The sequence below is a fragment of the Canis lupus genome, chromosome 13 (assembly GCF_003254725.2).
Source record: "Canis lupus dingo isolate Sandy chromosome 13, ASM325472v2, whole genome shotgun sequence".
Classification (NCBI taxonomy): Eukaryota; Metazoa; Chordata; class Mammalia; order Carnivora; family Canidae; genus Canis; species Canis lupus.
The window spans coordinates 36,832,896-36,858,648 of record NC_064255.1 but is presented as its reverse complement, the minus strand read 5'-3'; the positions used below and the strand labels follow the sequence as shown (position 1 = coordinate 36,858,648).

At 60.2% G+C, this 25,753-nt stretch overlaps 1 protein-coding gene across 14 annotated transcripts in view; it reads left to right on the top strand.

Annotated features, from left to right (window-relative positions):
* Nucleotides 1–25,753, top strand: part of TSNARE1 (t-SNARE domain containing 1) — a 145,972-nt gene that overhangs the window by 24,400 nt on the left and 95,819 nt on the right. For 12 of the 14 annotated variants that reach the window (XR_007401622.1, XR_007401621.1, XR_007401620.1 and 9 more), the window contains exons 2-4: nucleotides 12,350–12,475; nucleotides 19,210–19,359; nucleotides 20,421–20,915. Coding sequence is in view for 11 of the 14 variants with exons in the window: in XM_049092790.1 (XP_048948747.1) it covers nucleotides 12,388–12,475; nucleotides 19,210–19,359; nucleotides 20,421–20,915 (733 nt within the window). In the remaining 3 variants the exon portion in view is untranslated. The remainder of the gene's footprint in view (nucleotides 1–12,349; nucleotides 12,476–19,209; nucleotides 19,360–20,420; nucleotides 20,916–25,753) is intronic. The other 2 variants (XM_049092789.1, XM_049092793.1) reach the window with 2 other exon arrangements.

Below are 25,753 nucleotides of genomic sequence, written 5' to 3'. Positions count from 1 at the left end.
GTGCGGGCCCACTTGTCCTTGACTTGTCCCTCACCTCACCTGCTCCAAGGCACAGGGCCCACAGGGGCTCAGGGCTCCCTGCAGGGGAACACAGGGTTCCTTGTGGCCCCACCGGGGAGCAGGGCCACTCTCTCTCCTACTCCCTCCTGGGTGGCCCTGCAGGAGACAGTGTGCACGGATTCAGGGAGGAGTGGCCGTGCGGTGGCCCCAGGGCTGGTCAGAGGCACAGGGGACACCTGCAGCTTCCTCACGCCCTGGCCTGTAAAGGAGGAGCAGGTCACGAGCCTCCCACCAGGGTCCCCTCGTCCTTCCTTCCTTCCTCCACACTGTTCTTCCTTGGTTGCTGTCTGGGCGGAGGCCTGGTAGGGACCGAGCCGCCTCCCCCATGTCAGGACCCCAGCGTGTGGCTGCTGTGCCCGTGGTGTGGACTGGTGGGTGCAACGGTGCCTTTCAGCCTGAAAGGCTTGACTTGTTCGTTAAGGATCGGGGCTTTGAGAGACTGTGCCTTGTGCACCGTACTAACTGGGCAGTGGGCTTGACCAGGAGACGCGTCCAGGGCTGCCCAGGGGGCTGGCCCTGCGGCCGGCTGCGACCAGGCCTGCCTGGCAAGCCTGAGGAACAGAGGAAGCTGGTGCCAACCCCGGGCCCGTCCCGCCTGGGCGCCCACCATGTCCTCTGCCAGCCTGCCTTCGTCTTTCCCACAGGGACTAGGGATGAGGGCGGACAGGCCTACTGCTGCCAGTGCTGCCTTGCGGTGTAGTCATTTCCCTGTCCCCCAACCCTACCCCCGGGGCACAGGGTGGGCCAGGTTCCAGGGCAGCGGCTGGAGGGTTAACCCTGTCCTCCTGGGGTGCCTGGATGCAGGGTGGGTGCCCAGAGCCCCGAGAGGTGCATTGCAGCAGGAAGAGCAGGGCCTGGGGCAGGGGGCCCTGCTCTGGTGGGAGGCCATCCTGTGCAGGGCCGTGGAGGCGTGGGGTTCCTGAATCCCGGCCTCGTCTCTCCTCCAGCCCGCTGCCTCCCTGGGGGAAGGGGACCGGGAGTCTGGTGTTAGGGCACCTGCCCTGTGGATTCTTTCCGGCATGGATTTGTGGGCTGCAGCAGTGGGGGGGCGTTGCAAGCCACAGCGGCTTTTCTGGGCCCCCGAGGGCGGGGTGCCGAGGCCCCTGGTCCCCTCTCCGTCGGGCCTCTCTCTGCCCTACCAGCACCTCTTTCCCATTTCAAACTGTTTCCATTTGCGAGAATTCTCCAGGGACCTCAGTTCGAGGATTTCCCACTTCTGAAGTGATGAGCTCAGAAGCCGCGTCCCGAGTGAGCGGGCTGTAGGTTTTCCACGGTTCCTGGATTTGCTCCTCTGGCTGCCCTCTCATCTCACGGGGCGGGGCGGGCGTGTTGTGCTGCAGGGGTGCTGAGTCCTGCCCCCGCCCTGCCCTCCCCGCCCCTCTCTGCCTGCAGGGGTCACCGGGGGTCACTGTGCAGAGGCCCAGGCGTGGGCTCAGCTCCCCTGTCCTGCTCTGGAGCCCCAGCCTTGGGGGCGGGGCTCACTCGTCACTCCTCACTCCAGCCCTGGGAGCCTAGGCCCTCCCTGCCCCGCCCCCCCTCCGCACTCCTCCCCACCCCTCCCCACCCAGCCCCTCCCCACTCAGACCCCCCTCCAGCCCCTCCCCCAGCCCCTCCCCGCCCCACCCCACCCCTCCTTGTTCTGGCCTCCCCACCCCAGCCCTCCTTGGCCCTGCTGCACATCCCTGGCCTGGCCTGAGGCAGATCCCTCCTGGCAGAAGGGCCTGGTGGTGGGGTGACCTCGCAGAGCACTGGGGCCAGCCCTCCTCTACTGCGTGGTGGTCTCGGGGTCTCCTGCAGTCTGGGTACCCCGCCTTTCAGCACCCCAGGCTCCTCCAGCAGCCCTAGGGCAGGTCCTGGGGGTGTGGCCCAAGCACAGCCCTGGCGGGAGCTCTGAGGCCTACCCTCACCTCCCCCTGGTGGGCCGCAGTGGCTGGATCGTCCTCACTCTGTGGTGGTGACTTGGACCAATTGGGAGTGGGGTGGGGTGTTGGGGTGAGTCCAGGTTGTCACTCCCGTCCCCCTGCCTCCCTCCTGGGTGGGGGTTGGCCCAGCCTCCCGTGTGCTGAAGCCGTGCTGGGCGTTGGGCTCCTGGGGCACTGCCCTGTGACAGGGTTGCGGTGGCCTGAGCAGCCCCTGTGGCCACTTCCAAGACCAGCTGGTGGTCTTCCTGGGGAGCTGGTCCTGGGGGCCTGCCCTCCCCTCTCTTTTCTTTCTGTGGCACCACAGCAGAGTACCCAGGTGCTCCCAGAGAGGCCCAGCGTCTCTGCGGACAGGGGAGGGAGGTAGGTGGGGGTCGGCGTGGCCAGGTGGCCTGGAGGAGCAGAGAAGGGGATGGGAGCAGGGGTCGGAGGACAAGCCGCTGGGCCTTGGTGAGTATCCATGTGGCAGGAACAGCGGGGACGTGGCCGGAGCCCTGGCCGCAGTCCCAGGACACGCCGAGGCCTGTGCACGGAGGCCCTGAGCTCCCTGGGTGGCCCTGGCACTTCGGGCCGCACCTGCTCTTTGGGTCCTGCCGAGGCTGGGCGCCCGGCCTGGGGGCAGTCATCCTTTCACCCCATTGGGATTTTGCGTCCTGTTGGGAATCTTCCCTGTGCACGGTTACAGGAGTTCACCTTTTGGAGCGCCTAATTTTCCCAGGCACTTTGCTCTTGGCCCACACAGCCCCGACGCATTTGGAATATGTTCTTTGTATCGTGGTAGGCCTGGCCCCTCTGTCGCCCGCACCGCTCACCAGATGTCCCAGCCCCAGTTATCACGCACCGAACGTCCATATGTACCTGGGTCTGTTTTTAGACTTTCTTATTCAATTGGTTTATGTTTTCGCGCAGAGTTTTAATTGTAGACACTTGCTGGCATTAATTGAGATATAATTCATGTGCCCTGAAGTTCGCCCTTCTTTTGGGAATGGACGGTTCAGTGGTTTTCCATCTGTTCACGGAGCTGTGTGTCCATCATCATCCTCTTTTTTTTTGTTGTTTTTTTAAGATTTTACTTATTTATTCATGAGAGGCACAGAGAGAGAGAGGCAGAGACACAGGCAGAGGGAGGAGCAAGCTCCATGCAGGGAGCCTGATGCAGGACTCGATTCCAGGACCCTGGGATCACGGCCTGGACCATAGGCAGATGCTCAACCACTGAGCCACCCAGGCGTCCCCATCATCATCCTCTAATTCCAGAAACCGCACAGTCTGAGCGGTCTGTCCCCGGGCCCCTGTGCCTCCGGCTCTGGCTGCCTCCTGTCTCCCTTCTTTTCCCGTGGATGTGCTTATTCTGGACATTTCTGAGAAGTGGCATCAGGCACGTGTGGTTTCTGAGTCGGATCCTTTCAGTTGGCGGGATGTGCTCCCGACCCATGTGCGTCGGAGCCTGCGCCAGCACCGCCTGCCCTGGGACGTCGCACATCTGGGGAGGGGGTCCTTTCTGTGGGTGTGCTTGCTCTCCCACGCGACCTGCCCGCCAGCCTGCCGAGCCCCTGGGCTGCCGCCGGTGTCTGCGTCAGGTGGAAGATGCACGTCCTCATGAGATCGGGCTGTCCTCCCTGCGAGCCAGGGACATCTTTCCGTGGGAGCAGTTCTTCCTTCCTTCTTCCTGGAGCCTTGTCAAGTTTCCTCTGAGCGATGCTTCCCGGGGGCTGTTCACGTGCCTGGAAGTTTGTTCCTAGGTGTGCTGCCGTCGCTGTCCTGAGTGGGGTTTCTTGGCTGCCCCGGCCTCTAGCTGGGCCTGCGTGTGGCGGCCGCGGCTCTCTGGCTGGCAGGGTCGCCCCCGGCTGCTCTGCCCCCGTCTCTGGACCCGCAGCGTCACATTCGGCTTCTGCGTGGGTGCCTGCCGTCGTGCCGGTGACAGAGAGGGCCCGTCGCGCCCGGCTCTGGTCTCCCGATGGCCCCTGCCTGCCGTGGAGCTGCTCTGGCCGCTGCCTCCAGAGCGCGCTGCATGGTGCCGGGCGTGGGGCGCCTGTGCCTGCCCCTGGACCTTGTAGCTAAGGGCTGTTGACTTCGTCATCTCCAGAAAGTTCTCCGGCTGGCGTCCGCGGGTGGCCTGTGAGCCTTTCCCTGTGGTCCATTTGGCCAGTGGGTTTCCTAACGTTGAATACGCTTTGCTTTCCTGAAAAAATAAACAGCTGGGGCTCTGAATCGTGTTCTTCAGGATTCTGCTTAGTGTCTCTGCGTCGGCGCAGAACTGGATGGCCGTGTGCGTGGACCGTGTTTCCCAGGTTCCCGGCACCGAGGCTGTACACGCTTTGCCAGGACCCGGGCGGGCCCCCGGCACCGTCTGCGCCCTGGGATGACTGCGGAGCGTCGGAGATGCAGCGGGATCCCCGCGTGCCGTCTGGCCGTGGCACTGCTGTGGGGGTGGCTTTACGGTCACCGTTGCTATTTCTTCTCTCCGAGTTGGCCTGTTCCGACTGCCTCCGATGGGTCACTTGTGGTAACTCCACTCTGCTGAGACGAACCCCTTTCCATCTGGGCTTTTACAGCTTCCTTGCGTAGAGACTGGCAAGTGGGGCCTTAGGATCCCTTAACCTTAGTTCTGGTTTAGGGACGATTCTTCCCTTTTAATTTTTCATGCACGTGTGCTTCCTCCCTCTTTCCTCTGGGCGGTTAGCTGCCGGGCTGTCTTCTTCGTGGGTCTGTTTTAGAAAACAGGATTTTGCTTCATGAATTAGGTCTGTTGCTTTTCTGTCTGTGCCATGTTAATATTTTTATTTATGTTTTTTTTTCCTTTGGATACATTTGGATTCTTCTATTGCTTTTCCTAAAAAAGCAATCAGTCATCATATCAGTCAAAATATCTCGGGCTGCGAATAACAAAATCAAACCGAGGTTGGCTTAAGTGCTATGGAGAGAGCTCCCGGACAGGTTCAGCAAGGGGACTGCATTCCCGCATGGTCCCCGTCCCCGTGGCCTCCCCTGCGTGCCAGCAGCTTCGGCTCAGGGGGGTTTTCGTGACAACACGGCCACGGAGGCTCCCAACCCAGGGGACACCGTTCTGGGGGCTCCTCCCTTTGCCCTCAGCGCCCGCAGGGCAGGCGTTCAATAAGCATCTCTCAGGATTCCGTGCTCTGTGCCTTTTTCTAGACTTCTCAGCTGAGAATTTAGTTTGCTTTCACCTTTTTTCATAGAATGTTTAGTGTTATGAATTTTCCTCTGATCGCTGCTTTAAATGTATCTTATCAACGTTCTTATGCAGTGTTTTCACTGTTTGGGTTCTTTTTTTAGAAATTTCTTAATTTTAGCTTTGTTTTCAATTTTTTTTCTTTTCTCTAAGAGTTATTTAACAGAGTATGTTTAAAATGGGAGGGCTGCCTTGGTTTTAGGAAGCATTTGAAATATACGTGCCTGTGCCGCTGCCGGAGCCTTCATGCCTGTGGTCTCAGGTGCACGGCCCCGGCCCCGGCGCGTGTCTTTGCTCACGTGCACTTTGCTTTCTGATGTGATGCTTTTAGTTCTCAGTACACAGATCCTGTACTTGTCTTACAGATTTACTTGTAGGATATAAAAAAAATCTCCAATGAGTTTTAATTTTATTTTTAACTTAATATTTTTGGATGTGACAATTCTAGATTTAAAGAGTCACCAGGTTAACAGACATCGTGTGCGCCCCACGGCGCCCTCCCCCCCAGGGCTTCATCTTTCCGGGTGTCTGCGTGTGTGGCACACACACGCGTGTTTCCTCCGGGACAGCTTGAGCGTGAGCTGCAGGCATGGTGCTCCCTGGTCCTCGGATACATGCTCTCTGCTGCAGGCGGGGCACGGTGACCCCGGTGAGGACACTACCTCAGAGGCGACCCTCTCGTCTAAGGGTCGTGTTTGTGTTCTCAGGGCGGAGCTTGTGAGTGGCTGTGCGGGGGCAAAGCTGGAAGTAATGAACGTGCATGCACAGCCGTGTGCGCAGTGATGTCTGTGGGCACACGTCGTGTCTGTGCTGTGCACCTGCTGAAAATTGAATGCACATGGGTGACTCCCAGCTCCAGTTGGGTGGTGCTCTCGGGGCAGAGGTGGTGCTGGGGTGAGGGACGGGTGAGTGACAGGTGGCCTCTCCCTACGAGGCGTGTGGTCTGGCAGGGAGGACCCGCGCGGGGTGGATGGACCTGAGGCTGGTGCCTGCTGCCGAGAGCACACCCGGGCAGTGGGGGAGGCGGCGGGAGCAGCTGTAGCCCCGGTGGGTCGGCGGCCTGCCCCTGGATCCCGCCTGAGTCTGCGATTTGGAAGAAGTGACCTCCACTTTGTGAGTTTAGTTTTCTCATCTCCAAATAGGGGCTCGAGTTAGATCAGGGAGTGGCTGGCACAGGTGTTGCCCTCCCGTGAACCCGTGGTATCCATCCGTCCTCGTGCTGGGCCCCCCGTGACTCCAAACACGTCCCAGAATCCCTCCACGTGACAGTCCTGGGCTGGTGCCAGGCGTGACTGCACTCAGGGCCAGGTCCGCTGGGTAGCCTGGTCTTGTGATGCGGTGCCCTTCATCCAGGGTCTCCAAGCTGGTTTGGCTTTCCTGGCACCCCGTGAGGGCACACTGGTGTGGCTGAGGCGTTGTGATGGGCCTGTGGGTAGCAGCCTAGGGAGCGAAGCGCAGGTCCACACGGCGGCAGTCCCCCGTGACGGCTCTGGCGTGGGCCGACTCGTGGTGTCCGCATGGCCCTCCTGTCAGCAGGCAGCCCGGGTGGCTCAGCCTCCACCTGGAACAGTGTGGTGGGACTGCGTGTCACTGTGGGCTCCAGCCTTGGCCCCGGGGGCTGCGTTGTGGTCTCTGAGCCACGCAGCCCTGGCCTCCTGGGACTGGCAGCTGGGCTCGGGGGGAGCAGCCCACGGGGCGGAGCGGGCCTGGTGTGTGACCTGGGGAGCCGGTGGTGGCTCACGGTGGGAGGATCGGGCGGTGGGGGAGGCCCCAGCCAACTTTCCCTCTGGAGCCCCTACTCGTGCTTTTCTTCCACGCAGCCCTGCCTCCTTCCAGAAGCCTCCCCACCCCCACTGCTGACAGTCGCACGTGAACAAAGGGCATCGAAGAGTGCTCTCTGCATTGGGCACTTTCCTGGGCATGACCTGGGTCCTGTCGCGCTGCCCCGAGCCCACGCTGCTTGTTGTGGTTCAGTGACGTGGAGACAAAGGACGGGTACAGAGCAGTGCAGTGACCCCGTGGTCAGGGCTGTGAGCCTTATTTCGCAGCCCCTCAGCCTTGGCCTGGCAGTGTGGCCAGAGAAGGAAGGGCTCACCGTGTGTCCAGGGAGGGGACCCGGCCACCGAGGATGTGCCACAGCCCGACGCCTGCCTGGGTCCCAGGATGGTGTGTGGGCACTGGCATAGTCCTGCCTTGAAAGCTGGATTAACCAGGGTTGTGGTTGTGCAGGGGTGGGGAAGAAGGGTGAGGCGGGTGGTGGGGTGAGCCCTGGGGTTGGTGCAGGGTAGAGAGGAGGGAGGGCTCTGGCAGAGGACAGCACCCCAGGCAGAGTGCTGGCCGAGGGCCAGGTCCCCGGGCTGTCAGGGTGAGGCCGGTGCTCGGGACTTGGAGGTCCTCACGATGGCGCGCCAGCCCCCCGCCTCCCCTTCGTCCGTGCAGCGGCAGCTCGGGGCCCCCTTCACCGTGCAGGTCGCAGGTCCGCTGAGCGAAGACCCCAAGGTGGACTGATTCATTCCTCATCCTGGTCCGCCGAGGGCCAGACCCCAATGGGCAGGACCTGCTTTCCATCCTTGGGGTCCCCTTCAGCTTGAGGGGAGCAGGCCTGTCCTAGGGCATCCCCGTCTGGCAAATGCTGTTCCGTGTCTGCTGCTAGGAAGGCCGGCCATGGCCTCGGGAATTCACCGCCTCTCCGAGCCCTGGGCCGACGGAAGCAAGCTGCCCGCGGAGTCGTGTCCTGCCCGAAGCCCGGCCGGCCAGACCTGCCCGCCTCAGCCCTGGCACCGGCCCTGGAGTCGGGGTCATTGGACCCCAGCCTGGAGCTGTATCCGGGTGCTGCCTCCTGACCAGGGTCCGGTGGCGTCCTGCTGTCCGTCTGTTCCCCTCTCCTGGGCCAAGGGGCTTTGTCCCCGGGGGCAGGGCTGCGTGGCCGGGGCGTTCCCTGGCACCTCTGCTTCCTCTGCCACCCTTGGAGCAGGATTCAGGCCGTGCAAGGGACAGATGGCTCCCTTCAGGCTGCTGGCAGGGGGCGGAGGGGCGGCGGCCGGGGAGGGCCTGGCGCCGGCTGGGGGGCAGGAGGCCGGAGGCGGCTGGCAGCCCTGGCTCAGGGGGCGGCCTCCTCGGAAGCAGAGACGTCGCTCCCGTGGCCTCTGTCCCAAGGCTCTGAGGTCGTCCAGGGCCGTCCCTGCGCCCCCTGCCCATCCACATCCGCCCCGCCCTCCAGCCTGCCTGCCCTCCCAGCTGCCGGTGGCCTCGGTGGCCTCTGTCCAGCTGCTCCGTCCACCTGTCCTCGCCCATTGAGGAGTCGGGCCGTGAGCCGCTGCGGGTGGGTGAGCGGGAGCGGCGTCGGGGGAGCCGATGGCACGGCCTGGGCACGGGGCGCCCCTCGCTGCTGCCGCTGACAGGGGGTGCCTGCTGGCTGCCAGGTCCCTCAGGGGCTCAGGGCCCAGGGCGGCAGGTAGAGGGCACGCGCTGGCATTTTGTGCTTCTGGTCCTCGGGCTGGGGCGCCCCTCTGTGGCTCCGGCGGTGGGACGGCCTTTGCCACAGTCGACGCGTGGTCCAGGGCACTGCAGGCCGAGGTCGCAAGTGAGATGAGGTGGCGGGTGGGGGTCTTTCTCTTCCTGCCTCTGCAGCCTGGCTCTCACTGCCCGTCCCTCGCCCCGGCACGGCTCAGGGCCGCCTGGTGGCTGCTGTGGCCCCTCGCTGGTGCTGTTGGCTCAGCGCCCTCCCTGCGCTGTGCGTGTGGACATTCCTTGGGCTAGGAGGGTCGTGGGTGCTGCCCACCCAGCGCCCGTCACTGCCTGTGGTCCGCCTGCCCCCCAGAGCTGCCCCTGTCCCTCTCTCCGCAAACCCCGTCGGCCAGCTCCTCCCTGCTCCTGCCCAGACCCCGCTTGAGCTGCTTCCTCTGGGGAGCAGAGCGTCCTGTTGGGGCCCTCGTCACGGGACATTGTGGCTGACTCCTGACGAACCTCCACGTCCCCGAGGCCGGGACCAGGCTCGCCTGTTTCTAAGGGACGCGGTGCCCAGTGCCCTGTGGGTGCACAGGGTGTGTCTGCGGAGTTGGGCCTAATCCTCCCGTGAGCCAGCCTGGGGTCCTCGTGGCCCTCCCAGGATGCTCGGTGGCCCTGGGGCTGCCCTCCCAGCCTCTGGGGAGAACGCCGGGTCCCTGCCCGGGTCGTCTGCTCGGGGCACACACCCCCACAGCCCGCTGCTGTTTCCAGACTCTTCTTTCTGGATGGTGACGTCATTGGCATCTTACAGATGAAGCTGTGATATTTAAGTTTGGAGGATCAGCGAGCCCTTGGTGGTTGAGACGTAGCAGTTGCCTGTCTCTCCTCTCCCCACAGTTAGCTCTCTGACCCTGCGGGTCTCGGGACAGCCTGTCTCTGCTCTTGGTGACCTGCTCGTCACTGCCGCTGTGAGCTGTTCAGCAGTTGGACATTAGTGACTTGCAAGATGAGGATTGGCGTGTGCTTTCAGGTGTGTGCTTGCACACACACACGTATGCACACATGTGCACGCATGCGTACACTGCACAAACGCACACGTGCACACGCACGCGCACACATGCACATTCCCCCCCACTGGCTGCCTCCTACCCGCAGGTACACGGGGACTCTGCCGACTGCCCTGCTGCTGAGGCTGAACCCCGCTGTGAACCGGGATGGTCCCCATTTTCCGCTCAGCGTGTTTCCCTGGGGCCTGGTTGTGCCCTGATGCCACGGTCTTCCCTCTTCCCCGAGGAAGTCTCTCTGGAAACTTCTGCGCGCCCCCCCACCCACCCCTGCCCCCGGGGTCCTTCATCTTGCTCCTCCTGTTTTCCTGGATTATCGGTGCTGGATGGAGCGCGGCCTGGCGTCCTCTCCCAGGAAGGGCAGTGACGGGCCCCATGTGGGTCTGGAAGCGTCTTCTGCACCTGTGCGGGGCCACCGTGTCTTCGGGTTCTTCTTGGTGGCCCGTGCGTCCCGCAGGGCAGGCCCGTGTGGCTGTGCTGCACAGTGCCCGCTCGATGACCTTGTCCAGGTGGCGCATCCCCTTGCCTTGGTTTCCTCTCCCGACTGCTGTCCCCCGGGTGTGGGAGCGGGGCCGGTCCTGGCCTCCAGTCCTCTTGGTCTTTCCTCCTGCTTCCTGGGTGGCATCCCTGACACCATGAGCACCCTTCCTCTGAGCTCTGCTGTCCTGCGCCCACTGTGCCCTCTGAGGCCTTGCTGTGCTCCTGTCTCTGGGGGTGGTGGCGAGGGGCCGGGTGGCCTGGGTTCGCCTTCGGGGAGGCCGTTCAGTGAGATCGTGGGCACTGGCTGGCCCTGCCGAATCCACACCCTTCTCTGCTGCCAGCCACGTGGCCTGTGGCGCCTTACCCCTCTGTGCCTCGCATCCTTGTCTGCCAGGGAGGCAGCGGTGGGGCCTCCTTACAGGTCTTGGTGAGAGTGGCACCCCGAGCCTGTGTAAGGTGTGCAGGGAGGTGTGGGTGCGTGCCGGGGGTCCTGGGCAGCAGCATGCTTCCTGCTTTACGCTGTTCTTCCCCAGTGCTCTGCTCTGCACCATGACCCCGAGTGTCCTGGGCTCCGTCTTCCACCTCTCCTGTGTTCCCAGGTGCAGCCCAAGGCTGGCGGGCTGGCGAGCATGCAGGTGCCTCACTTGCACTGAGACCTGCTCTCCTCCAGGCCGGCGGGCATCCCTGGCTCCTCTCTCCCTGCCAGCTGTCTCTGCCCTCCCCCCCCCCCCCCCCCCGGCTGTCCATCTCCCCTCTGGGAGCGTCCAGAAAGTGAAGGGAAGTCCTGCAGGGACCTGCCAGGCAGCCGGGATCTGAGGCCTGGGACCCATGAAACAGGAAAACGTGATTTCCCCAGGGACCCTGAGTCCCTGTCGGGGTCCCCAGGCCCCCCCCCTCCCCCCACCGCCGACAGCCAGCCTGTGTGGGGCCTGAGTTTGTCTGTGTCCGGACCAGCGTCGTGTCACAGCTGGCCCCGGGAGCAGGGGTGGGAACTGGCGTGTGTGCCGAGCCCCCCGAGAGATTCACCAAGAGTCAAACGCGAGCACTCGTCGCTCTCAACTGTTTTGTTTGGGAAAATGCAGCTCTGTTTCATAAAGATGTGTTACTTATCTAACAGTGGATTTCCTGTTATTTTACAATAAATTCATAAGTGTATTTTAAAACTTCATTTTGATTTTGAATGCAGGAAACCTTGGTAGATGTGATGCCCCTAAATCAAAGCTCTGGGTACCTCCTGGCCGTGGACGGGCCCTGGGTGGCCAACAGCCTGGGCACGGCAGGGGCAGGGCGCGGCCGGGCAGCAAGCTCCGCAGCCCCTGCTGACCCCCGGAGCGTGGGCCTGCTTCTCGCCCCCGGTGAGCCCACGTGGGGCCCAGATCTGCCCTCACTTAGGCTTTCGTAGGTCGCGAAGCGCTGCGTGCCCAGCCTGGCCCATTCGGAGCGCCCAACGAGCTGTGCCAGCGTCATTGGGAAGTGGCAAATGTGGCAGACGCTGGACGAGTCTCTGCATGCACATGTGCAGACACCCAGAAAGCTGGTGACACTGGGCGCCCCGGGGAGCGGTTGTCAGGCTGGAGATGTCTCCACCGCCTTCCTGGAGCTGCGGTTCCCGGAGGAGCAGATCGGGCGGGCGGGACGGCGGGTGTCACACTCGTGCAGGCGGTTGTGTTCTGAGCGCCAGCTGTCACCGTGCGTGTCACCCACTCGGCACAGCAGGCCCGGGAGGCGGATCCTCGCGTTACCCTGGTTTTGTACATGAGGACGCTGAGGTCAGGGACGGTCAGTGTCTTGTCCTAGCAGCAGGTGCTGCGTGTGCCCCCAGCCTCCCCCAGCCGTCCTGCCGCCCGCTGTGGCTCAGACGCCTGAGCTGGAGCTGGAGATGTGGCAGGTGCACAAGCCCTTGGGCTCTCTGTGCGGCAGGGGTGGGCGGATTCCGCAGAGAATGGTGGGACCCCCGCGGCCTTTGAGAGGGGTCCTCGCGGGGTGAGCTGATGTGTAGCATCTGTCCCCATGTGGGATGGTGGGAGGCACTTTGAAGGGGCTCCGTGGGGCCACTGCCTTGGGGGTGGGGGCGTGGGGCCGCCTGGGGTGAGGGCGGGCGGGTGGGTGGGCAGGGGCCTGAGTGCACCCCGAATCTGGGCGCTGACGCCTCTCCTCCCTCCCGACCTGGTTTTTGTCTCTTCCAGCTCTGTGGGAAGGCAGAGGCCCTGCTCTCTGTGAGAAGATGTCCTACGGATCCATCGCTGGCAGTGGCGGCCTGGGGAGCCATGGTCCTTTCGGGGGATCTTCCAGACAAGGCTATCAGCCCCTAGGTAATGACAGAGGCTCACAGCGTTGGGGGTGGGGCGGGGGTGGCAGTAGATGGGCCTCTGCTGTCGGGATGATGGCAGGCGTGGGCGGTTCTGTGTGACCAACGCTGCCTGTGGCCTCGGGTGAGTGACACTGGACCTGCCTGGGGTGGGGTGGCTGGCGTTGGCCTGGGTCAGCAGCAGGAGGGGCTGCCCTGCCATTGGGGACGGCCTGGGGTCTACAGTCATCCCGGCACCAAGCTGGTCTGCAGGTGCCGGGGGCGCTTGGCCAGCGGCAGAGTGGAGGGATGCTCCGGCGCGGCACGGGTGTCGTTCTTGCTATACAGAGAAGGAAACTGAGGCTGGCCAGGCCTTCCAAGGCGCCTCCCCTTCCCCAGCACCGCCTCCCCCGAGGCCTGTGTCTCGGGCTTCCTTGCTGACCTTTCTTTCTGGTTTTGCTTACACACGTCTGCATCCCCACGCGGAACCTTGCACAACTTTGGAACTGTGGGATTTTACCCTGCCCTTTGCTGGTTCTGCCCCAAGTCCCTGATGCCACCAATGCCGCGCCCTCGTTTCCCTGTTCACCAGTGCCTTCTGCATGGGAGGGCCAGGGAGCGTAGCTGTTGGGGCCCGTGGCCTGGCAGCGGGAGGAGAGCTGTCGGCTCTGGGCTGCCATGCAGGTGAGGCGTGTGCTGGTGCCAGCCGCTGCCCTCGGCACCCCGGCCTCGTCTGCCTGAGAGCTGGTGGGGGCGGGTGGTGGGCGTCTGCAGTCGGGGCGGGCCGTACTCTGTTGGTTCTCATTTACATTTCTCTGGTGACTGATGGGATGTACCCATTTCTCCTCAGCCAACTCTCCCCTGGAGTTTGCCCTCCTCTTACTGATTTGCAAGGTTTCCTTCTGGAACGTTGTTCTGTGCATCTTCATCCACTTTGGGCCTCCTTTTCGGTGCGGTGCCTGCTGGGGAGTGCGGGTGCTTAGCCAGTGGAGTTTGAGTTGTGGCTGGCTCGAGCACGCTGGTGTCTGATGCGGGGTTTGGGTTTCTGTGTGATGAGTCCTATCACAGGATGATACTGGCGTTGCACCTGCTCTCTCTCTCTCTCTCTCTTTTTAAAGATTTATTCACGAGACACACACAGAGAGAGGCAGAGACACACGCAGAGGGAGAAGCAGGCTCCCTGTGGGGAGCCCGATGCAAGATTTGATCCCAGGACCCTGGGGTCACACCCTGAGCCAAAGGCAGATGCTCAACCCCCAAGCCCCCCAGGTGCCCCTGCACCTGCTCTGAAGCTGATATGACTGTTGTTCAGGTGTAAGTCTTCCCATCACCTGGTCTGATCACTGTTTACGGGGCGCGGAGAGGGCGGAGCTGCAATGCTCTGTTTCTCTCTTGAACCACGGGTTGTCCTGGCGTCCCAGTCCCACAGACCTGCGGAGCCAGAGCTCGGTGATGAATAATGTTTCCATGTAGGTTCTTTTGGTCAATATTTCTCTTCCTGTGCAAAACTCCCCCATAATTTTCAGAGTTACAATTTTTGGTATTTTTCATGGCAAGTTGCTCCACTTGTTTTCCCTCAGAAATGTCTTGGGTGTTTCTGGCACTTTGTTCTTGAACATAAATTTTAGGATCCCCTCATCAGGCTCGGGGTTTTGGCTGGAGCTGCCATGCATCTGCTGCATTAATGTGGCAAGATCTGGCATTTTATCGTCCGTGGGCTCCCAGTCCATCAGCTTGTGTGTCTCTTTCTGTCCCTCGGATCTTCTTTCATGTTTTGCAGTAAAGTTGTATAACTCTCATTATAAAGGTCTTACGTATTTCTTATTTGTTCTAACAAAAACAAAAACACACGTGTTTTGTTATCATAAGAGATAGCACTCTGAATATTGCACTTTCAGATCTTTGTTGCTGATACACCTATTTGACAATTGGATTTTTTGAAAAAACACAGTCGAGAGATTTTTATTTAATTTTTAAATACTTTACTTTCACACTTTCTGAATAGGGACCATTTCAAACATAGAAAAGTAGACACAAAAAAAGTAATGAGCCCCCGCGCTGCCCAGGCCACTTCATCGGGTGCCCGCTTGTGGCACATCCAGCCCCTTGGGCTGCCTGTATGTCATTCTGTGGTGAGTACCACAGTGCATCTCCTGTGTTGATGCATCCCTGTGCCTCTGCAAGGGGGGGACTGTGCACATCACCGGAGCACTGCTGGAGTGCCTGGTCAGGTGCGCCCTGGCATCGCTGACCGCTTGGTGGCTCCTCGCAAAGCAGGGCTCTGGGAAAACCCACGTGCTGCAGTTGACTCAGCTCAGCTGACTCAGCTCAGGCCCCTCAAGTCTCTCTGAAGCTCCAGATTCTCCTCCATCGTTCTGTTTTTTTTTTTTTTTTTTTTCCCCTTGAAGTTTATTTTTTGAAGAGACCACATTTTCCCCGTGGAGTGTAATAGGTTTTTGTCCACTGACTTTATATTGTGCCATTTTGTTGAACTCATTCTATTACTGTAATTATTAGTAGAATCTGAACTTTTCTGTTTAGATGGCATCATTTGTAAATAGGGACTTTTTTTCTTTCTTTCCCAATGCGTCCATTCTTCTTCCCACCTTCCTGAGCTGGTTGAGCCCCTGTGATGCTGAGTGACATGGTGACATGGTGTTTATATCCCGTGTGAGTTTTTGGAAGAATAGGACTACACGTTCCTCAGGTGTTTCTGGGATTTTGCTGCAGAACCGTCTAAGCCTAGTGTTTCCTTCATGGAGCACTTTTTGACAAGCAGTTCACTTCTCCAGGCATAGAAACCTTCCAGGCTCTCTGTTTCCTCTTGGGTCAGTTTTGCTGTGTTGTTCTTAGTTTCACCAGGATGTTTGGATTTACTGAAATAAAATGTAGCCAGTAGCTGCCGGTTGTTGATGGGGCCGCACTGTGGTGTGGCAGAGGGCCTGGCTGGGGCCTTCACACGCTCCATCCGCTCTGCTCTGCCCCTGCCCAACCACAGCCGCCGTGAAGGCTGAGGGCTGTGCAGGTTTACCATTGTGGTGGCTGCTGTTCTATGAATGGTCACAGTATCTGAATCACATTCCCTTTTGTATTCCTAATAGAGTTTGTCTGTACCTCCCCTATTATCTTCTTTTATAATTAGTCTTGACTGAGGCTTGGCACTTTGATATATATTTATTTATTTATTTATTTATTTATTTATAAAATTTTATTTATTCATGAGAGAGAGAGAGAGAGAGAGAGAGGCAGAGCCACAGGCAGAGGGAGAAGCAGGCTCCATGCAGGGAACCTGATGTGGGACTCGATCTCGGGTCTCCAGGATCACTCCCTGGGCTGAAGGCGGTGCTAAACTGCTGAGCCACCTGGGCTGCCCTGTTTGTCACTTTTATAAGGTTCCCTGAAGAACTGACTTCTGACTTTCTTGATACCTTCTACTATATGATTGATTTGTATTCTTAACTTTCATTATTTTCTTTTTCTTTTTTAAATATTTTATTTATTTATTCATGAGAGACACACAGAGAGAGGCAGAGACACAGGCAGAGGGAGAAGCAGGCTCCCTGCGGGGAGCCCGATGCGGGACTCGATCCCAGGACCCCGGGTCACACCCTGAGCCCAAGGCAGACACTCAACCACAGAGCCACCCAGGTGCCCCACTTTTATTTTTTTCCTTCTCTCTTTGAGTTGATGCTGTTATTTTTCTAATTCCTAAGTTGGATGTTTATTTCATTCGTATTGTTTTTATTCTTTTGTAGTAAAAACATTGAGATTGTAAGTGTTCAGACGGTCACTGCATTGGTTGAGTGTCAGGCATTCAGAAGCGTGTGGTATTTTAAAATTAAAGTTCAGTTGTGTTTTCTTATTTCCATTATGATTTCTTCTTTGACTCAAGATTTATTTTTTATTCCCTCAGGGTTTATTTAGAACTATAGTTCATTGTTTCCAAACATATGTATTCTTACCTACTTGTCTCTTAAAAATGATGTCTACTTAATTACAATTTTGTCAGGAAAGGACTTGCATTGTCCTGGTTTGTTGACCGTTGCTGAGGCCAGCTGCTGCTGGTTTCTCACCCCCTCCTCTGCGGGGTGACCTGGACAGGCTCCCAGGGAGGGGCTGGCACACCGGGCAGGATGGCAGGGCCGGGCAGAGATCTGGGCCTGTGCAGGAGCGGCTGCTGTCATCCGGGACCCGCTGCGCCCAACCACTGTGGGGTACTTGCCACCCTGGAGGTAATTATGTGTAGCTTAGGGCAACCTCTTTGTGGTAGGATCGCAGCAGGAACACAGCAGAAAGCCAACTGGTAGATTATTAATACATAAAGAACTCCCATAAATCAAAGGAAGACCTCCGAACCTCATACCAGGGGCCGGCGCTGGGAGGAGGCGGGAGGGACGGCCTGCTCACGGTGTCGGGAGGGCCCGAGCCTTGCTGGTGCCCCGAGGGAGGTCGGGGTGGTGGCAGTAGGCCCGTGCTCCCGGACCCACTGCCTTCCCTCTGGGGCCCTGCCCTCCCTGGGCTGTGGGAAGCTGCGAGGCCGCGGACGGAGAGACAGAGGCTGTCCCCACGTGGCTGAGGCAGGCAGCCGGGGAGGCGTAGCCCAGATGGGCCATCACACGGGCATCAGCGTCAGCTCTTGGAGATCGCTGGTGACCTCCACACGCGTCCGATGTGGTGACAGGTGCACGGCGTGCAGGAAACAAGGCTGTGTCCAGAGTCTTCCAGTTGTGCAAGGCCCCCAGCCCCGTGGTAACGGCTTTCGCTTCCGACGCTGCGGCTGCAGACCTTTATCATTTCTTTATAATTGTTGCATTTGAACTTTTCTCCATAATTATGTGTATTCTAATAATCAGAAACAAACAATAGTTGCCTCAGGCCCCCCTCAGAGTTCAAGTGATTTTGGAGGGCAGACCAGACGAGCCCCTCCATGGGGGTCTGGAGGAGGAGAGGTCGTCCTGGAGGAGGAGGTGGGCAGGGGCTGGACTTGGTGACCTGATGCCGGCTTGGGGGTCATCAGGTAGTGGTGTGGGCAGTGACGTGGGCTGCCAGCTGGGTCCCCTGGTCTCCCCGGGTGTCCTGCCCCCACACGAGGGGCTCTGGGGGCTCCACAGCAGATGGTGACCCAGGTACCTGGGTAGCTGTGCCTGTTCCTTACCCTCATCTGGGTGAGTGGCTGGGCCCGGGGGACGTGTGTCTGCAAGGGAGCCCAGCGCAGGTGTCTTGGGGAAGGGCCAGTCCCAATGCTCCCCACCAAGTCGTCCGGGAGGAGGGGGAGTGACAGGATGTGCCTTGGTGGGAGATGGTCCCTGTTGTGGAGGCTCGTGGTCAGACCTCAGACCCACAGAGATGCCTGGATGTGGGGCGTCGGCCCTGGCTGCCTAGAGACCGTGCTGGGACTGTCCAGGGCCATGTCTGTCCCCCCGGATGGCTAGGACAGTTCTTAGTCTGAGGCAGAAGCCCACTTTGCTGCCGTTGTCCGTGGCGTGGGAACCTCCGTCCCCAGAATAAGCGAGGCTGCTGCCCCGCCCATCCCCCTCCATCCTGCCTGGAGTGGGGAGGCTCTGTGTGTGAGGGGTGGAGCCCCCAGGTCTGGCTGGGAGCCCCATGGGCTGCCTACACGCTTTGGGTCTTTGCTGCCTGGAGGCAGGAGGATGGCTGAGATGGCCTTCTGAGGCCCCTCCCACTCCACAGTGCGGCCCTTCTGTCCCTGTCATGCTGGGCTGTGGTCCCCCGCAGAGGGACACAGAGCATGGGCTGGACAGGGGCCCTTTGCTGTCCCTCCTCTGGGTCATGTGAGTCGGAGGCCTTTCCCGGGAAGGAGCTGCCCTCCGGGAGCCCCATGCTGGCACGGGCCTTGGACAGGCCATGTCCTTGGGTTTCGGGGTGGCTGTGGGTGTGTCACCTCCTAGAGCGCGCTCCCTGGAAACTGCCCTTCCAGAGAGCTCCAGAGAGAACAGGGTCATGCCACGGCCCCAGGGCTCTGGCATGTACCCCCCTCACTGACTCAGGTGCCGGGGATTCAAAGGCACGTCTTTGAGGGGCCGTAAGGTGTTTGACCGATTCTGGCAAAACGTGTCCGGCAAGTGTCTGAATAAATGGGAATAATCGAGGAGAAAAATCAAGTGTCCTCCCCGGGGGCCCAACCCCGTGCCGGGGCCTGTGGGGCCCAGGTATTGGGAGGAGGCCGCACAGCTGCCCGCACTGCTGCTACTTGGCTCTGCAGCCGAGCGTCAGAAAGGGCCGGTTTTTATTTTTATTTTCACTCCCGATGCGGCGTGGAACAATGGCTTAATGAGCAGAGTGATTCCTTGCTTGGCTGCTGTGGTGATTTTGAATTGTCATAAACATCCAGCATCCCTCAGGCCATACTGTCCTTTTTTACACGTTTTCTGTCGCCGACAGGTAACAGCCATCAGAGCCCTCACCTGGTCCGTGGGCCACACCTGAAGGCTCCACTCTAGGGGATTTCATCCTTGTTTGGGGTCACCTTTTAGAATAGTTGTGGTTTAAAGAAAGATCTGGAACACATACAATTCTGAACTTGGCGCTGGTCTTCAGCAAAAGCGGCTGTTGCAGAGGGTGTGGCAGTCTGGGAGGGCTTCTTGGAGGAAGTGGGCCTGAGTGGAGCTTCTTGGCATGGATGCTTGGAGGGCTGAGGGCACCTGCTGTCCTGCCTGGGGGCCTTGCTCTGCGGGCAGCGCCCTGAGCCGCTCTGTGGGCAGGCTGGGTGTAACTGTGACTGTCCCTTGCTGTCTGTAGAGTGCGCTAAATGTTGGACCGAGTACGGAATCCGCCATTTCCCCTGCCCGTCGCCAGAGAGCAGCCCACGGGACCCCTGTGTGGGCGAGGACGGGGAAGGTGATCTGGGGTCGGCGGGCACGCCCAGAGGCCCGAGGGCCAGGAAGCGAGGTACTTCCGCTCGGGTGCTGGGTCTGGGAGCCCTGGTGAGGGGGGGCCAGCAGGCGGGGTTGGGGGCGAGCTGCCGCAGGGTTCCAGTTGGTCTACACCCTCCACCTCATTCCCCTCCCAAGGACGGCAGAAGGCGTTGGGGCTGGGCCAGTGGCAGGAGGGGTGTCGAGTGATGACTGTGCGTGTCAGGGCCCCGTGGGCTCCCCCGTGGGCTCCGGGGGTGAGGCTGGGTGGTCCCCATAGGGGGGCTGGTGAGGGAGCCTCAGGGTGCTTGGCGCTGGGCCTCTGTAGAGCCAGCCTTCCGGGTGATGGGGCGACGGGAGGGCTGAGTGCTCCCCAGGGGCTCACACGGCTGCCCTCAGGGCGCGCAGGGCTGGGGGCTCTCCCCTCCGTCTGGGAAGCCTGTGGTCTGACGGGGCGGCTGCCCCTCATGCCCCGACAGAGGCCCCTGCACCCCGGCAGCACAGGCTGGCTGGTGACAAAGCTTCAAGTGCCATCGGCCCAGGGACTTGGCTGTTTGCCTGCCCAGCCAGGGGCCCTGTGACCTGAAGACTGGGAGGCCGCGGGGGCTCGGGGGGCAGGGGTGGGAGGTACACACCAGGCCCTCGGGCCCTGCCCGCCCTCTTGCCCCTGCCCCTGCCCTCTGAGTGCTGGGCTCTCGCGTGGGGCAGGGAGGCCGGGGTTCTTGGCCGGGACGGTGGAGCATTTCGATGAGGAGGCTGCCCCTGGGGGTGGGGTGTCTGGGAGCAGCCCAGTGCCTTCTCCAGTGGACATTGCTTTGCTCCAGATGGTGGCAGCTGGGCAGGGCCGGCCGTGGCCCTCTGGGGAGATGGGCGCCATAGCCGGCCGCGAAGTGCCTTGCGGATGGTGCCGCTTCGGGCAGCGTTGTGGCCGGGACGTGTCCCCAGGCCCTTGGACACTCAGCAGGGAGGGGGCGGTGGCTGGAGCAGGTGGTGGTGTCCTGAAGTCGAAGCCACAGAGGAGGTGCCCGGGAGCCGCTGCCACCGCTGCCACCCCACTGGTCCAGGGCCTTCAACACCCACCTTTTGGTGCCTTTCCAGGGCCAGGGGTCGCCGTCGAAGGCCGTGGGACGCCGGAGCCCGCCTCACCGCCTGCTGCCGGCCCGAGGAAGGACTCCGCCGGCAGGGCCCACAGCCGGCTGGCGGGGCCCGGTGCCACGCGTGCCAAGAAGAGGAAGCCCAACTTCTGCCCGCAGGAGACGGAGGTGCTGGTGTCCAAGGTCAGCAAGCACCACCAGCTGCTGTTCGGCAGCGGGCTGCTGAGGGCCGAGCCCGCCCGCAGGTACCGCGTGTGGAGCCGCATCCTGCAGGCCGTGAATGCCCTGGGCTACTGCCGCCGAGACGTCGGGGACCTCAAGCACAAGTGGCGGGACCTGCGCGCCGTGGTGCGGCGCAAGCTGGGTGACCTCCGCTGCGTGGGTCCTGGTCCCGGCGCACCCCCAGCCCTGGCCCTCACCCCTGTGGAGCGGGCTGTGGCCCAGACCTTCTCCTGCCGGGCCCCATCCCCTGAGGGTGTCGACCCGGAGCCGCCCCGAGGTGAGTTCCTGGTCCTGGCTGGCAGCATCAGAGCCCCACTGTGGCCTAGGCCCCGTCGTCCCTCTGCCCCAGACAGCCCCTGCCGTGGCTGTCTCCTCTTCCCACTGCCAGGGGGTCGGGGGGGTTCCTGCTCCTTCATGCCCGCACCTGCCGGGCCGCACAGGGACCGCTTGCTAAGAATCCAGGCGTTCAGGTGAGCGTGCGCCCCTGCCGCTTTGTCCCTGCCCTCCCGTGCCGGGCTGTGGAGTGGGGAGCTGTGCACCAAGTCGTGGCTCTGCTCTCAAGGTCGTCTGCTTCCTGCCTCTGGACCTTGATCTACAGGAAGAAACACAGGGGTCCTGTGTAAACGCATCTGAAATATGAGGTTTTCGAGATAGCGCTTGCTGCGTGTTATCCGAGACGGCCTGCTGCTTCCCTTGCCCTGTGCATCCCGCGCTCTTACCCTGGCTGTTAGATAAGTGCTCCTCCTGACCTCCTGATTTACGACCTGGGTGGGAGAGCCGCGGTTGGAGCCCGGGCCCTGTTGCTGGTTTAACATCCAGAACAGGCCTCGGTCCCGGATGGGCCAGCCCTTCTGCGTCGGGTCACCTCGAGCTCACGTGGGCCTTCCCCACGCTGTTGCCCAGGGGACTGTTGCTCTGCGGGGTGTGACTTCTCGTTGGACACGGTGGGCGAGGGGCCGGGGGCCTGATGTCTGGGTGCTGTGCTGGGAGCTTGGTGGGGCGGGTCCCACATAGGGGCACGATTAGCCGCTCTGTGGCCCGAAGCAGCCTCGGCATCTTCAAGTTGCCACCCGGGGAGGGAGCCTTCACGTCGCAGGCTCCTGGCTGTTCCTTGTCCCCCACCCGCCTGCAGTGGGGTCATCCCCCTGAAATGCAGGGCTGCCCCCATCTCCCCCTGTACCCAGCCCTTCCCTGGCTGCTCCTCCAGTGCCCTCAGCATGGGCCCTGGCCCGGGAGCCTGCATTCAGGCCAGACCCCCCCCAGCCCCACAACCTCCTCTTGCCCTGTCCTCTGGGCACCCTCAGTGGCCTGCTGCTGGGGAAGGAGGAGGCCCCGGATGCCGCAGTGCATTATCCCCGTGCTGTCACCTTTTCCTTTCTCTGTCTCATGCTCATGTGGTTCAGGGTCCCCTGACGCCCCTGGGCCAGAGGTCCAGCCTGGGTGGGTAACCGAGGGAGGCCCATGGAGCACCCTGTACACTGAGCTCCGTGGCTTAGGTCTCCTCTAGAGTGGCTGAATTCTGAGTGATTGCTCCAGGCCACAGAGGTGGTCCTGGGGCTGGATGCGGGGTCCCCACATGATCCTGCTCCAGCTATACTCTGGGACTCCGGGTTTCTCCCATGAGGTGCACCAAGTGTGGCTCTCTGTATTTTGGAGCTCTGACGTGTGCACCAGGCTCAGAAGGGGGCCCTGGGGACTGGTCCCTCAGCTCTGTTCTCTCTCCGTCCCTCAGCTGGAAGTGAGCAGGGCCTGTGGGGGTGGGAGGCAGGTGGGCCAGCAGCGACCCAGAGGTGAGAAGTGCAAGGTCCCCCTGGGGAGGTGACTGTGAGGGGGGTTTATGCCCTGGCCACAGGGCTTTATCTTGTCCTTTGCTGCTGGCGGCTGTTGAGCATGCTTGGTTGGACCTGTCCTCGCTGGGGTCAGTCTGCATGGGGCGTGCACATCCCCACGTCCTGTATGGGGAAGTGGCCAGTGCTGTCCAGGGAATGGGCTGCTGCGGTCATGCCCAGCCTCCCAGTAGCTTATGAGGAGACGCTGCTGTCATCCCCTTGGCAGCAGCGCCAGTGCCCTGGGGCACTGGGTTTGGCCCGGGCCTGTGTGCTCTGGGCGGGAGAGGTCCCCTGACTCCCTTGCTCGCCCTGTGTCCAGGGCGCTGTATTGCTGCTAAGCTTCATCCTGCCTGGCCCGAGTCGACACCCCAGTCCTTCCTCTCTCGGCCGCTCAGGCTGCTGAGCCCGCCGTCTGGCCGGCCCACCTGGTGGGGCAGTGGGGGCGATGTCAGTTCCCGGGGGGTCTCTCTCTGCCCCTGCCCCTCCCCCTCCTGCACTCCTGGTGGGACCACTGCAGCAGCTGCTCTGGGCCCTGGGGCAGTGAGGGTAGGTGGCTGGAGCAGGCGCGGAGCTGGGCCCCATGGCTGACAGAGGGCATTGCCAAGTGTGCGTTGGCAGCCTCAGGTCCCCTTCCTGCAGTGGGCAGATAAGGCTGTGCACCTGCGCAGAGATGCCTCGCGGAGCCGGAGTGCCCCATTGTCTCTGCTCACGGTGGAAGCAGAGGGGCGGGGACGAGGACCCCCGGAGAAAAGCGAGAGAAGTTCTGCTGATTTGACTTTATTCTATTCAACTGAATGAGTTAAGTCATTCAGGAGGCGTGAAGAAGAGTCTAAAGGGTTTTCTTTGTGCTTTCTGGGGTGTGTGTCCTGGAGGACTGGGGAATGGGGTGCCTTCCCCGGACTCCTTCAAGGAGTGTTGCTTTGCTCAGCAGGTGTTTCTGGTACGTGTAGTTGTGTGTGGGAAAGGATGGCAGGGCCTGGCAGGAGGGTGGGAGTCCAGGAGCTGGAAGAAGGGCTGTGTGGGGGCCGTGGGCAGAGGGAGGGCAGCTGGGCTAAGCGGGGGCGAGTGCTCGGGCCTCACCCCCTTGCTGGGGCCTGGGACATGGCTCACGGAGGTGAACTTATGAGCGATACAGCGAATCCACGAGTGGTTTGGTGAGGGGGCCCAGGCCGCGCCCCGGCCCGAGGCAGCCGCACTTAGCTCTGTGTCGCCGTGGGGTAGGCCTCCGGACTCCCAGGCACGTGGACCCCCATGTGGAGGACTGGCCGTGTGTCAGGGGTCGGGTGGCGTGTCTTCCCGTGGCTCAAGAGTGCACATTTCACGGTTTGTGTCTCGTCCGCCCTGGTGGATGGCATCTGGTTGCCCGCTTTTGGCCGAGTGAAGGTCCTGTGAACATTTGGGTAAAATCTTTGCGTGGGCTGATGTTGTCACTCTTCGGGGGGTTGGATAGATATATGTAACTTTCTTGGAAACTACCTAACTGGTTTCCAAAGTGCCTGTCGTCCTCCCACAGGAGCCGAGGGCTTGCGCACACCCTGCCTCCCGTAGCCACTCGCTCTTGCGGTTGATTTGATTTTAGCCGTCCCGTGGCGGTGGGGATCCTGGCTGGCGATGCCGTGTGCTTGCGGGCCGTGTGTGGCCTCTGCTGTGGTCGGCGTCCACACCAGGTGGTGGGCCGGCCCCTGTGGCTCCCACCCATCCCCACCTGGGTTCCGGGCTGTCGCACAGCTGTGCCGCAGACCTCTCCTGTCAGGCTCTGCGCTGCCTTGTCTTTTCTCGATGGGGTCTTTTTGAAGCTTTTTAGGTTTCGATGTTATCAATGTTTTGTTTTGGGGTTTCTCCTTGTATCCCACCTAAAGAGTTCTTGCCTACTACGAATTTCCAGAATTACTGTTATTTGAAGTTTTTTTTTTTTTTTTTTTTTTAGGTTTTATTCACATGAGAGAGAGAGAATGAGCAGGGGGTGGGGGGACAGAGGGAGAGAGAGAAGCAGGCTCTCCACTGGGGAGAGGGACCCCAATGTGGGGCTCGATCCCAGGACCCAGAGGTCATGACCTGAGCTGAAGGCAGACACTTCACTGATGGAGCCCCCCAGGTGCCCTTGTTTTTTGAAGTTTCATAGTTTTACATTTTACATTTAAGTGTCTGATCCACGTGGAGTTGGTTTGAGCTCTGTTAATTTGGGGTCGGGGTGCAGCAGATATGCAGTTGTTCATCACCGTTGGTTGAAAACACTGAACCACCTGGATGCTTCTGTCTAAAGCCTGGTGGATGCATTTATTGGGAGGTGGACTTGTTCCCGGCCACCTGGGTCTCTGCTTACACAATGACGAGCCACCTTGACAATCCCAGCTGTAAAGTAGGTCTTGAAGCGAGTTGGTTATTATGTCCTCCTCCTGTGTTTTCTGAGAGAATTTGTGTAGCACTGATATTATTCTTCCTGTAAACATTGGCAGAGTTCACCAAGCAGCCTCTGAGCTGGCATTTTCATCATGGGAAGATTTGAAACTACAGTTTCTTTATTTTTTATTTTTAAAGATTTTATTTATTTATTCATGAGAGACACAGGGAGAGAGAGAGGCCGAGACACAGGCAGAGACAGAAGCAGGCTCCATGCAGGGAGCCCGACGTGGGACTCGATCCCGGGACCCCAGCATCAAGCCCTGGGCCGAAGGTGGCGCTGAACCACTGGGCCACCTGGACTGCCCAACAGTTTCTTTAATGTTGCTGTTTGTTCAAAGGTGTTATGTGTTACATTGTTACGTGTTGAGGGTTACATGTTACAGTGTCACAGGCTACATGTTACAGTGTCACAGGCTACATGTTACAGTGTCGCTGCCCAGGCCTCTGCTGCTTCTCCTAGGAGCTTTGATCTGTCTGTTTTCAAGGAACTCACCCATTTCATCAGAGCTGTGAAGTCTGTTGCCGTGAAATCGTGTGCGCCATTACTCAGTATTGTTTGGAAGCCCGCACAGTCGGCGGTGAGACCGGCTCTTTCATTTCTGACATTGCTAATTTGTGTTCCTCTGTTTCATACTTGACTAGTCTGACTGTATGTTTTTCAATTTTATTGATTGTTTCAGAGAACTAGATTTTGATTTCATTAATCTTCTCTATTTATCCAATGTCGAGTTAATTGATTTTTGCTCATCTTTATTATTTCCTTCCTTTCCCTCGCTCTGGGGTTAATTTGCTTTTCTTAGATCGTTGACTTGAGAACTTTCTTCTTCCCTCATGTAAGTGTTTATTGCTATACCTTTTCCTGTGTGCGTCGCTTTATTTAAAC